We start from the raw sequence: 14,249 nt of genomic DNA, 5'->3' as shown, positions 1-14,249 counted from the left end.
ACCCTGACTCTCTGCAGAGATGGGCACCTGCCCTGATTTGCAGGCCAACCCTACTTCAGACACAGTATTTCTTTCCCTGCAGGAGTGCTACAGGCAAGCTGAGAAGCTGATGTCCCTTACAAGGTCACATGCAAAATCTGAATAGTGTTTTACCACTGACCACTATAGGAGATGAACAAGCGACTTTACTCCGTTCCCACAGGTTGAACATAATCCAGGTGAACCTTTCAGACTTTCCTACTTGGGTCATTGTGCATACTATTTTCTGTTGAGTTTGCAGTTGTAATCCCCAATGTAAAACACACACACACACACACACACACACACACACACACACACACATGTATAGCCTTAAAAGATGTTTCTCATGTGAAATTTTATGCCATTGGCTTTTCTAAAAAGACAATTCATATTGTAAAAAAAAGTAATAAATAAATGTCTTTCTGAAAATATTTCTCAGTATACACATATCATAACTAATGTTCCATAGTATGCTTGGTATGATGCAAAATAAATAAATGTAAAATAAATAAATAAAGGCAAGAGTTCACATGAGGTTAAAAAAAAAGGATATGTCAAATTGAGCAAAATTAATGCCTTTCTTTAAAAAAAATGGCAACATTTCTTAGGACCTTGAAAAAAATGTATAGTAAATAACAAGTTGCTGTGAGACTGAGCCTACCTCCCATTTTTTTTTTTTTTCTCATCAGGTACCATGAAGGTCATTTTGGGGAGCCAGTGACCTGAAATAATGCATAATCTCCTGCCATCCAAAGTGTGGCAAATGAACAGCCTATGGCGCCAGTGGAAAAAGAGCTGGTCTTTTGGCTTGCAAAACCATGCTGATTCCACTGGGAAATAAACACACTCTCCCTATCCTAACTGTGGCTGGGCAAAACACACCAGTTAAACACCAATTAGGGGACACATCTTTCACTTAGCTCTGTTTTGAATATAGAACACACAAGCACCATTCTCTAGGCTAGTGTGTTTTCCCTTCTGCCTGGTGAGAAAGTGCAAAACAACTTGATATTCAAATCTGCACTCGGACAAACCCTTGATTAATTCAGCCAAGATGACTAATCAAATCTGTGACGTAAGTAAGTTAAGGAGGTGGAAGCATGAATCTACTGATATGCGACTTGGAAACAGTTGACTTCATGGATTACTTCCAGCTAAGAGGAAGCATAAACAAGCAGGAGGTTTTGTATCTGCTATTTCATGGGGATGAAGAATCATTAATATGAATTTTTCCCTTTAAAAATATCCTTTAAGAAATTGACCATTATACTCATAAAGCTTGAGAAAAAAAAAAATCCTCACCCAAATAAAATAAACCAAAACCTTGTCCCAGTTTTAGGACAACTTTATGCATAAAAGAAAAAAATAAATAACAGCTTCAATCTCTGATCTGTTCCAAGGAATATCTAGCTGTTGGGTACCTAATGAAAACTTGCCCTTAAGAGATATGTAAACAAATCTGTGACTCCAGGGGAAGATAAAAACATTGGCTCACTTAAGAATGGCACATTAAGGGACTGGAGAGATGGCTCAGGAGTTAGGGTGCTTGCCTGAGAAGCCTAAGGGCCCATGTTCTACTCTCCAGATCCCACATAAGTCAGATGCACAAAGGTGAGGCAAGCGCAAGGTCGCACGTGCCCACTAGGTGGCGAAAGCATCTGGAGTTCAATTGCAGTGGCGGAGGCCCTGGCACATTAATTTTCACTCTCCCTCTGTCTCTGTCTCTCATTCTTACACTCTCTAAAAAACAATGAAATAAAAATAGAAAGAAAATAAAAAGAATTGCTGGATGTGGTGGCACACACCTTTAATCCAGCACTAGGGAGGCAGAGGTAGGAGGATCATCGTGAGTTCGAGGTCACCCTGAGACTATATAGTGAGTTCCAGGTCAGCCTGGGCTAGAGAGAGAACCAAGACCCTACCTTGAGTCCCCCCGCCCACCAAAAAAAAAGAATGGCCCATCAAGCGCAGGGCAGTCTACAAAGAGTCCAGGAGGGTTGCTTGCAATTGACAATGGAATGGTTCAGGTTCCTAGGCCCCTTGAATAGCATCCTATCCACTGGGACACACCCCACAAAGCCAGTCACTTACCGCAATGAGCCTCGTCACTCCAATCGTCACAGTCATTGCGGCCATTGCACTGCAATTTCCTGGGTATACAGAGGCCACTGGTACACAGAAAGCTCTCACCTCCTCCACAGTACACTGAAAATAAAGTGGGGAGGGGGGGCAAAACAACAAACCAAAGTCAGAATAACTTTTCTTTCAAATTTAGAAGAAATAAATAACATAAAACCTTCCTTTGCTATTCAACAGACATGTTACCAGAGACCCTCAGTTTGGTTTGTCATCATTATTTTTTGATTTTTGTTTTGGTTTTTGTTCAAGGTAGGGTCTCGTTCTAGCCCAGGCTGACCTAGGAAACTCCAGTTCCAGTTTGGCCTTAAACGCACAGCGATCCTCCTACCTCTGCCTCCTGAGTGCTGGGATTAAAGATGTGCGCCACCACGCCCGGCTTGTCACCATGGTTTTATTTTATTTTATTTTTTTGTTTGTTTGCTTGCTTGTTTGTTTTGTTACTTTAAAACATTAATTATATTATGAGCTGGGAATAGGACCCCAAGTGCTTGCCTGAGAAAACCAAGACAAAATTTACTAGTGGGCTTTCACTGTAAAGTGGAGATATTCAGAGAATAATAGAGGAGACTCAGCAACTGCTCAAGTTTATGGAGAAAATGCCCAATGGGAGTATTTTTCTCAACAATTGAAAATAATATGAAAATGGAGTGCTGCTAACTAAACAAACAAAAGAATCCCCTCCTAAAATGCTACTGTGCGGAGTGCAGATTAAGTCACAGGAAAAATGGTCAAATGGACAATTGATGTTTGGGGAGCACAGGCACAGTGACCCCAGGCCCTGTATTTAAATACATGCACTTGTCTTAATAAAAACGCCAGTTAAAATGTCAGAGTCTGCTTTGGCATAAGAAATGTGATGCAACATTAACTAATAAAATTTTCATTGTTTTTTTTTTTTTTTTTTTACCCATAGTTACATTTAGTATTTTTTTGCCTTTTTTTCTCCTGAAAGTTGAACAAATATTCAATTGCTTGCAAATTACAGTAAACTAGAAATTGAAGGTAGAAAACAAGACATTTTATGGATGAATGTTAATGCAATCTGTGTGTGTAGATAAGTCCATTCAACAAAGAAGGTAAAAGCAGACCTAATTCTTTGTCCAGACACATCAAATGTCTTTTAAATTGCATAACCTTTGACTCGACAGTCTTATTTCTTGGGCTTCATACAAAGGAAATAAAAGATGTCACATACAAGTTTAACTCTTAAAACTACAATTATAAGATAGAAAGGAGCTGTTTAACTGTGGTACCTCTAGAGTAAGGAATAGGGTTATAGCCACTGAAAAAGTATAGTGTAGAAAATATTCAATATCCTGCATTAAAATTCAAGGTACTTTAAGCTGATTAACTCCAATTGGTTCTAAAAGGTAATTGTTGGGCTGGAGGGATGGCTTAGCAGTTAAGGTGTTTGCCTACAAAGCCAAAAGACCCAGGTTTGATTCCCCAGGACCCACGTTAGTCAGATGCACAAGGGGGCGCATGTGTCTGGAGTTCGTTTGCAGTGGCTGGAGGTCTTGGCATGCCCAATCTCTCTCTCTCTCTCTCCCTCTTTCTCTATCTAATAGATAAATAAATAAATATGAAATAATAAAAGGCAATTGTCATAGGTCAAGGCCCACCAAAGACTGTTGTAAAAATCCTGGGTAAAAAAATAAATAAACAAATAAAAATAAATAAATAAAAAAAACTAAAGGCAAATTTTATTTCCTTATAATTCTTTTTAAAAATTTTTATTTATTTATTTATTTGAAAGAGAAAGAGGGGGGGAAAGAGACAGAGAGGGAGAGAAAAAAGAATGGGCACGCCAGGGCCTTCAGCCACTGCAAACAAACTCCAGACATGTGTGCCCCCTTGTGCATGTGGCTAACGTGGGTCCTGGGAAATTGAGCCTGGGTCCATTGGCTTTACAGGCAAACGCCTTAACTGCTAAGCTATCCCTCCAGCCCTTATAGTTCTTTTTTTTAAATATTTTTTAAAATTTTATTTATTTATTTGAGAGCGACAGACACAGAGAGAAAGACAGGTAGAGGGAGAGAGAGAGAATGGGTGCGCCAGCCTCTGCAAACAAACTCCAGACGCGTGCGCCCCTTTGTGCATCTGGCTAACGTGGGACCTGGGAAACTGAACCGGGGTCCTTAGGCTTCACAGGCAAGCGCTTAACCGCTACGCCATCTCTCCAGCCCCTTATAGTTCTTTTTTAAACTTATTCTATTTCATTGTGTGTGCGTGTGTAGATGTGTACATGCAAGCATGGAAAGATCACAAAAGTACATCCAGCGCTCTCTTCTGTGTGTGTGGGTAGGTGTGTGCGCTGGCATGCAGAGACCACAGAAATACGCTAATTCTTCTCTTCCTTTGCTTTTCCACACTGTTTCCTTTCACTGAACTTGCAGCTGCTTTTCTTTGATTGGCTGACCAGAAAATCCCAGTGATTCCCTGCTCCTCCCAAGTCCCACCCCACATAGGATTGGGGTTACAGAGGTGCATGACCATGCTCAACTCCTTTTTATCTGAGAGAGAGAGAGAGAGAGAAGAGAGAGAATTGTCATGCCAGGGACTCAGCTGCTGCATTCGAACACCAGGCACTTGCGCCACCTGGTGGGCATCTGCGATCTTGCACCTGCCTCACGTTTGTGCATCTGGCTTACCTGGGATCTGGAGAGTAGAACCTGGGTCCTTAGGCTTCACAGGCAAGCGCCTTAACCGCTAAGCCATCTCTCCAGCCCCATTCTCAACTTTTTATGTCTGTGGTGGAGATTGAACTCAGGCCCTCACAAGCCCTCATGCTTGCATGGTAAGGCCTCTTTATCTGCTGAGCCATCTTCTGGCTCCACCAATGTTGTTTTAGTCATCTCATAATCTCTTTTAAAAATGTTCTTATACTGATTAGATATTGATATTTTAGTCAGAAATTGTTTTTCCAGAAGACCTAGTTTGAGAATAATAATAGCACAGAGGATCTCTGTAACCCCACTACCACAACCACTGGACGCCCTTTTGCTAATGTCTGCATGTGTGCTGGTCAGCTCTCACCTGGTCACCTGGCCACCGTCACCTGAACTGTGCACTGCTTGATCAGTTGACCCCTGTGGCCTAAGTCATGGCAATCAGGAAGAAACGTGGACCTTTGTAACTTAGAACCGCAAACACAGAATTCAGATTGAACGCTCCAGGTGGTGCAGCCTGCCTGTCTGTCATATTTCCCATAGCATTCCTAAAACTCAGCTCTGTGGTCAGCAGTAAGGAAATTCCAAATTCATATTTGATGGGAAAAGCCACATAGATTTCCAATGGAGTAATAAATTACCCCAAATCTAAAAATAGTTATCAAGAAATTATTTCCCAAAGCTCAAGAAAAATAAGTATTTTAACTTTCTTAAAACAAAGTTCAAATCGACTTGATAAGTTCAAATTATCAACAATAGAAAGATGGTTTTCCATTATATCACATAATTCCAGAGTCAATACAGAGTCATTTATGTATTTGCAAAGCAGAGAGAGAGAGAGAGAGAGAGAGAGACACGAACACACACAGGGAGAGAGAGAGAGAGAAAGAGAAAGGGAGAGATTAAGAGAGAAAAAAATGGGTTGCCGGGGCCTCCTGCCACTGCAAACTCAAGACACATGCACCACTTTGTGGGGCTGGCTTTAGATGGGTACTGGGGAACTGAACCTGGTCTGAAAGGTTCTACAAGCAAGCTCACTGCTGACCTATCTCCCCCACCTACTGGGAGATTTTTGTCCTCTATTATACATATTGGAGAGTAAAAAATTTCCACATGTCTACATTTCAGCAGCTGTGATGCCTCAGGAATTATTACATTCCCCACCTACGGCCCTGATGGTGTCTCAGGAAATGGAGCTAAAACTTCAACATGAAACAGCTTCTAAAATCCAGCTTCCATCTTTAAGATCCCATAGATCTGACTTCAGTAACTCCTTGTGTATGAACATCTCAAATCTGGATCAGATTTTAAAATGCAGCTCGACGCACATTGTCTTGATTAAGCACATCTCCTGTCTTGGCCGGTTCAGCAGACAGCGACTTCTTTTGTGTTGGTCCACACCTGAAGGTTGAGTTGTTCTTGGTTTTAGGACATTGTATATTGTTTCTTTATTTTTATTCTTTCTTTGAGGGTTCATATTAAGCAAACTCAGTCTCAAAAAAAACAACACTTTTTTTTCTCATTTGTGGTTCCTAGATTTTACATAATCATCTAAAAGAATGTGTGTGTATATGACATGAAAGCAGGAATAAAAATGTTTAGGGTCAAAAAAGGGACTAACTGTAATAGAAGGGGAGAGAAAAGGGCAGAGGGCAGATAGGAAGGCGTGAGGGATATGCTCAAAGCATATTGTACACCTGCATGCAAAGGTCCTTATGTAAGCTAGTACCATGTACAGTGAATATGTATCAGTGAAATGCTGAAAAAGAAAATAATGTATAAGAAGTTCAAAGTTTCATCCATTGACATTACTTTTATAAAATTAGAATAACTTGTATAGACTAGGTTCAGAATTTGCAACTTATTTGTGTAAAAATATTCAACAAACAGAGTGCTAGAAACATCTTATTTGGAATTTCTACAAGCCCTGTGAGGTAGACAGGCTGGCCTTAGATCCTGATAACCCTTGGGAGAAGTGACACTTTGCAGCTAGAAGAGCCAGATTGACAGGAAGCTAGGACAATGAGGCTCCAAAGCCACATGGCTAGGAAGAGGTGAAAATCTTCCCAGAATCCAACCCAGTCCTCCACACCGTACCCACCCTCTGCTCCGGCCACACCGTCAGTGGTGACATCAGCTTGCATGAGTCCAATTCAAGGGCACCAGGTTTGAGTTAAAGTTCAAACTGGCCTTTCTTTTTCTCTCTAAACAAAAGACAGATGTCTGTCCTTCAGGTGAATTGGATCCAGATGAAATGACATTCCTTGTCAGCTCTTTTTTTTTTTTTTTTGAAAACATCCTATGAGAGCTCTTAACGATTTCTGTAAAGAACCCTTGACCATAAATTTTCCTGTCTTACAATAACTGTCTTCTGCAGGGTTTTTGAGTTAGCATTCAGATGACATGGGGAGGTCCCCAAGCAGAAGCCACGCTAGGCCACTTTGACACCATTTCCTGCATCATCTGGGATTCTAAGGGGAGGGAGTTCACTTTTAAACCAAAGGCTAACTGACCAGTGCAAAATTCATTAACGAGCTGGACAAATGCCGACTGAGTGCCTCACGAATCTACTCCGTATGGGGAGAAGAGCAAACAAAAGTCTCCACTTTAATAACGCGTGCACTCGCTGATCATCATCTAATCGAAGAAACTTTTCCTCAACTAAAAGGCGGTTCGCCACCAAAGCGGAATTCCATGTGTACCTGCAACAGTGATTCTTTCTGCAAGAACAGCGGTATCCAGTTATGTTCCCAAAATGCTGATTTCTATACCAGAGGTATCTCCTGGACTTGAGCTTGTCATGGATTCTGAAGAGCAGACGCCCATGAAGACGGTCCAATGACAGGCTGCTGATCGCACATTTCACAGGCTGAAATGACCTGGAGATTGTCAACGGCCACCAGCCTCCCTTGGCTCTGTCTGTTGCATCATTTACACAGGCAATGTTCTCACTCCTCTCGTGATTGACTTCTGGAGTTTGGCTCAGCAATTACTCACTAGCCACTCACTGACTGCATTGGGCCCCTCAACTGCCCTGTCTCTGAGCCTTGTTAAGGAAAGCTTGAGGCTCTCGGCTGCAGTCGTCCCTGGACACAACGCATCCCACCTGCCCTTCACTGGCAAAGGACCTGTCACTGGTTCATCCTGCACACGGCCTATGATGCTCAGGAGAAACCGCGCTCTTTCTCTGTCAGCAGCTGCTCCGAGAATTCTTGGGGAGAGTATTCTGTCTTTGGGCATGAAAGATGGTGCATTGGTTCCTTTCCTTATTGCTGTCAAACAAATACCTGACAATGACATATGCATCTGGAGTTTGTTAGAGGCCCTGGTGTACCATTCTCTTTATCTCTCTATCTGCCTCTTTCTCTCTCTCTCAAATAAATAAATAAACTTTTTAAGAATAAAAATAATACCTGACAAGCTGGGCATGGTGGCACGCGCCTTTAATCCCAGCACTCGGGAGGCAGAGGTAGGAGGATCGCCGTAAGTTCGAGGCCACCCTGAGACTCCATAGTGGATTCCAGGTCAGCCTGAGTCCGAGTGAGACCCTACCTCGAAAAACAACAACAACACAAAAAACCTGACAAGATGCATCTTAAGGGTGGAAGGGTTTATTTCAGTCCATCACGGTGGGGCAGGCGTGGAGGCAGAGCCCCCAGGCAGCTCGCTTCGTTCAATCCACAGCAGGAAGCGGAGGGTGACGGACGTTCCTGATCACCTCATATCCTCTTTTTTACCCAGTCCCCCATCGGACGGCGCTGTCCATAGTTTACGATGTGCCTTACCACCTCAATGAACCAAATCTAAAATCTCTCTCACACACATGCCCAGAGATTTGTCTCCTGGGTGTTTCCAGATCCTGACAAGTTGAAAATCAGGCAAGCTCCACGATGCCCAGTTGTGGTATCTATTAAACAAAGGGCACTGTGCCCTTCGCTTCTAATAGTGCTGCCATCCAAGACCAACAGAACAACACAGCCTGCTGATGAACAACCGGAAACAACAACAGAAGGCCTGCTTCCTCACAGCTCACGTAAGTCACACTGGAATAAAGTGTTCACTTAGTGTGTCTCCTTCCTTCTGGAATGCAACCTCCTTCAGTGAAGGCAACGTGCCAGTGTCTCTGACTGCTATGGAACTGGCATACCACAGAAACAAATTATATATGTATATTGAGGCAGGGTTTCACTCTAGTCCAGGCTGACCTGGAATTCACCATGTAGTCTCAGGGTGGCCTCAAACTCACTGTAATCCTCCTTCCTCTGTCTCCCAAGTGCTGGGATTAAAGGCATGCACCACCATGCCTGGCTCAAATTATATATTTAATAAAAGAATAAGAGTAAGAGTGTGAGGTGTCCAAATTACAAGATGAAATAATTTGTTACTTGATGTTCAAAGACATTGACTATCTTATAGTATTGGTCTTTTCATTACTAGAAGAATAAACTGACAAAATATTTAATATTTATTTGTTATTTATTTGAGGGGGACAGAGAGAGAGAGAGAGAGAGAGAGAGAGAGAGAGAGAGAGAATGGGTGCACCAGGGCCTTCAGCCACTGCAAGGGAACTCCAGACGTGTGCGCCCCCTTGTGCAACTGGCTTACGTGGGTCCTGGGGAATTGAACCAAGGTCCTTTGGCTTTGCAGTTAACTGCCTTAACTACTAAGCCATCTCTCCAGCCCCCAGATTTTTGTTTGTTTGTTTTTTGTTTTTTAAAACCTTCTGTGTGTGAGTAAGATACCTAATCAAGCCTGCAGACCAGCCTGGCTTCTGAGGAGCATTTGCTCTGATGGTAGGACAAGAAAAGTTCCTTTTTCCACCACAATCTTCCCCAGTGGCCTGTGGTAATACCTAAGGCTCCATCCCCTCCTTGGGTCAGAACTGGGGAGCTCAGACAAATGTTGGACTATGGAGGAAAGGGACTTAGGGACCCACATCATGGAGTGTCCCCTTCTCCATTTTGCCAGTCAGATTTCTGCTCGCTGCTTACACACTAGAAGCAAACTTTTCATTGAGAAGGGCTTTTGCTGCCGAAAACAAACTTGAAAAGCCCTTCTCATAGTTAATTCTTTTATGGTGGCTATTAATACTAAGATCTGAATTTAATTATTGATTTTGTAACCTTTGCTTTACAATTAGCATTCATTATATATTTATTCATTATAATTGAGAATAGGATGAGTAACTTAAAAAATTTTTTGTTTATTTTTCTATTTATTTATTTGAGAGTGACAGACAGAGAAATGAGAGAGAGAGAGAAAGAATAGGCGTGCCAGGGCCTCCAGCCACTGCAAATGAACTCCAGATGCATGCGCCCCCTTGTGCATGGGATGAGTAACTTTTGAGGAAGGAGAGAAAAACAGAAAGGGGATAGGATGGTTCTTGCTCTTCCTCATCTTACTTCCCAGGAGTAGGAAGCACAGGAAGTGGCACCCGAATCCACAAGGAGCTCTGGAAGACTCTGCTTAAAGTCACAGAGGGCATGGGTTAAAATTTCATACAAGAGTCTAAGAAATATTCTGTCACTTTAGTCATCAAAATCAAATTGCATCACATTTCCACATGCAAAGCCATGATAACAAATATTCAGGGGCTGGAGGAATGGCTTAGCAGTTAAGGCATTTGCCTGCAAAGCCTAAGGACCCAGGTTCGGTTCCCTAGGACCCACGTTAGCCAGATGCACAAGGGGGTGCACGTGTCTGGAGTTGTTCATTTGCAGTAGCTGGAGGCCCTAGCGCTCCCATTCTCTCTCTCTCCCTCTTTCTCTGTCAAATAAATTAAAATAATTTAAAGAGAGAAATATTCAGGTGTGTTTTTCAGGGGCCCCTTGTGCGACATGGCATTGTGAGGTGGTGTAAGGCTCAGTAGGGCCTACCTGGTACCTGAAAGAATTAAAAACAGATGTCTAGTTTTCAGTTCCTCAGAGAACTTTTTTTTAAAATTTTGGTTTACTTTATTTTATTTATTTGTGTGAGAAAGAGAGATAGAGAAAGAAAGAGACAGAGGGGGAGGGAGAGAGAGAATGGGCGCACCAGGGCCTCCAGCCCCTGAAAATGAACTCCAGATGTGTGCGCCCCCTTGTGCATCTGGCTAATGTGGGTCCTGAGGAATCAAGCCTTGAACCAGGGTCCTTAAGCTTCACAGGCAAGTGCTTAACTGCTAAGCCATCTCTCCAGTCCTCCTCAGAGAACTTCTGATGAGCTTATGGTACCAGGTAGAATGTCCCCATTATCTCTGTCAAGCCATATGCATGCACATTGCGCATCTCGCCTTATATGGGTACTTTAAAGCAGCGAACCTGAGCCTGGGCTTGCTGGCTTATGAAGAGAAATACCATGGTGACGTCTTGTTTGCTGGGGTGTCACCCACTTTGCTGCAAAAAACAAAAGCCCCGCCCTAGATGACATGCAGCTCTTTGAAGAACATCTCGGTGCCTTTTACACAATCTCTTTTCTTTAGTAAGATACCATCTCTGTCAAACAAATGTTCGGAGAAAGTCCAAAACAATTCCCCCAAATTAAGTGTGTTCATGCGTGAGTTACCTCTTGATTCATCCCTCCCCTCCCACCGCGAAACGAAGGTATGCTTTGATTCAGTGGAAACTTTCCCATCTGGCCCTCAACTTAAATTCCTACACACAGGGCTGAGGGCACCTACTGACTGCCTGACAGCGTGACAGAGATCTATCCTGCCGCGGAGAGATTAGTCATTGTGAAGTTATCTGAAAAGTCCTCATTGTCAGAACACAGAAATGCTTCTGTGACTGGTGGCTCTCGCGGAAGGAGTATGTACATAGAACTTAAAAAGCCATCCTGGGTCATCATTCTCGGTTTCAAGTAAAATTGCTGTATAAAATAGAGTTGGTGGACTTTTCCAGTCGAGTTAGACAGAGCGGAAGGTGCCAGGAAACACGGCGACAATCTGGAGGATGAGCTGTGAGAGTGGAGACTGACAGAAGCAAAGAGGCACTTACGAAAGACCCCTTCATCCAACCCAGCTTCTAAGAAAGGAAGGAAGGAGGAGGAGGATGGAAGGAGGGAGGGAGGGAGAGAAGGAGGCCGGGGGAAAGGGAAGGCGGGAAGGAGGGAGGGAAAGTGAGAGAAAAGCAGACAAAGAGAAAACAGAAGGGAGGAAAGGGGGCTTGGTAAGATTGCTCAGTGGTTACGGGTGCTTGCTTGCAAAGCCTAACGGCCCAGGTTTGCTTTCCCAGAACCCACGCAAAGCCAGATGCACAAGGTGGCGCATGCATCTGGAGTTCACTTGCAGCAGCTAGAGGCCCTGGTGTGCTCATTCTCCATGCCCCCCTAAGTAAATAAATAAATAAAAAGAAAAAGAAAGGAGAGGCTGGAGAGGTGGCTCAGTGGTTAAAGGCACTTGCTTGCAAAGCCAGATGGCCTGGGTTCAATTCCCCAGTACCCTTCTAAAGCCAGATGCACAAAGTGGCATATGCATCTGGAGTTCACTTGCAGTGGCTAGAAGACCTGGCATGCCCATTCATATTCCTCCTCTCTCCCTCTCTCTCTCTCTCTCTCTCTCTCTCTCTCTCTCTCTCTCTCTCTCTTTTTCTCTCTCTCTCCCCTTGCAAATAATAAAATAGAAAAGAGGAAAGAGGTGAGAGAGAATGTCAAAGAGAAGGAATTTTCCAAACCAGGGTTACCTTATTAAATTGTTTTACTAGAATGCCCCCTCAATCTTTATTTCTGAAATACAACTCTGAAGCCAGCATTTATTTTTCAAAACTCATTGGCAAGTAAGCTGTACACATGACCGTTATTTATCATTTCGGGCAAAGAGCTGCAATAACATAATTTTAAAAGTTCTCAGAAACAGAAAGTCCAAAACCTACTTATTTACAGTACAGGTTTATTATCCCAGTACTTGGGTGGTGGCCGCAAAAGGTCAGGAAGTCAAGGTCATCCTCACCTACACAGTGAATTCAAGGCTAGCCTGAGGAAGATGAGACCCTGTCACAAATTACTTATAGTCTTCCTTCTCAAATGCTAGCAAATATTTCTAAATCCAATGATAATTATTTATTCAGGGTTTTGAGTGAAAAACCCGACATTCACCTACCTTCTGAATTTTCCTTAGAAACTAAACACCAAGCTTCTGAAAAACTAAGTAATTAACATTTAACAGATCTTCCACATATTTCTGAGATTTTCCTTAAACATAAGGCTGCTTGCAGTGACATTTTACAGCTATTTACTGTGACCATAAAGTGACAATAATGGAACAATATGTAATCTACCTTTGGCAAATTTCAAACAAATGTAGCATGGTTTTTATAAAAGTTCAATGACTAAATATAAAGCTATATGGAGTAAAGGAAGCATGCATGATTTGGAAAGAAAACAACAATCTCTTAAATACATATGGCAGTGTCTGAAAAGTTATGCATATTAACATCTTTTCCAGACTTTCACTAAATGTGCAACAGTTGCCACATCTTTGGAGAGAATTGGGAGAAATGTAAGCAAAGAAAAATAATCCATGCTTTGGTTTGTTCCCTGCAAAAGTCATGTTGACATCTCATGGAAGTGCTGGAAGATGGGGTCCTTTTAAGAAGTTACTCAGGAAGCTGGAGGGATGGCTTAACAGTTAAGTTCGGTTCCCCAAGACCCACATAAGCCAGATGCACAATGTGGCGTCTGCAGTGGCTGGAAGCCCTGGCATGCCAATATTCTCTCTCTCTCTCTTTCTCTCCATCCCTCTGGCATTCTCTCAAATAAATAAATACAAATAAAAATATTTTTATTTGTATTTATTTATTTGAGAGTGACAGAGAGAGAGAGAAAGAGGCAGAGAGAGAGAGAGAGAGAGAGAGAGAGAGAGAGAGAGAGAGAGAGAGAGAATGGGCGCACCAGGGCCTCCAGCTACTACAAACGAATTCCAGACGCGTGCGCCCCTTGTGCATCTGGCTAACGTGGGTCCTGGGGAATTGAGCCTCAACTGGGGTCCTTAGGTTTCACAGGCAAGCACTTAACCACTAAGCCATCTCTCCAGCCCTAAAATATGTTTTAGAAGCAGTTATTCAGGGGCTGGAGAGATGGCTTGCTTAGCAGTTAAGTAGAGTCCTTGTTGGCAAAGCCAAAGGACCTAGGTTTGTACCCATGTAAAGCCAGACACACAAAGTGGCGAATGCAGCTGGAGTTTGTTTGCAGTGGCTATAGGTCCTGGTGTGCTCTCTCTCTCAGTCTCTCTCTCTCTCTTTTTCTCTCTCAAATACATTTTTAATTTTTTGTTAAAAGAAGAAATTCAGTCATTACAAGGGATTAATGAAGATTCTGCAGAACTAGACCCCTAAGGAATATGTAGTTGTAGAAGAAGGCTGCCTCTCTTCTCTCGCTCTTTCACTCAAGCCTGCTGGCCCTTCTACTTTCCTCCATGAGTTGAAGTAGCAAGAGGCCCTCATGGAC

General features: G+C 42.8%; 1 protein-coding gene across 1 annotated transcript in view; it reads right to left on the bottom strand.

Annotated features, from left to right (window-relative positions):
* The window catches only part of LOC101603302 (atrial natriuretic peptide-converting enzyme), a 115,404-nt gene that overhangs the window by 84,132 nt on the left and 17,023 nt on the right, over positions 1-14,249 (bottom strand). The window contains exon 4 of the mRNA XM_045161242.1: positions 2,113-2,171. Coding sequence (XP_045017177.1) covers positions 2,113-2,171 — 59 coding nt within the window. The remainder of the gene's footprint in view (positions 1-2,112; positions 2,172-14,249) is intronic.

The sequence above is a fragment of the Jaculus jaculus genome, chromosome 11 (assembly GCF_020740685.1).
Source record: "Jaculus jaculus isolate mJacJac1 chromosome 11, mJacJac1.mat.Y.cur, whole genome shotgun sequence".
Lineage (NCBI taxonomy): Eukaryota > Metazoa > Chordata > Mammalia > Rodentia > Dipodidae > Jaculus > Jaculus jaculus.
This window is presented reverse-complemented; position numbering and strand designations above follow the sequence as displayed.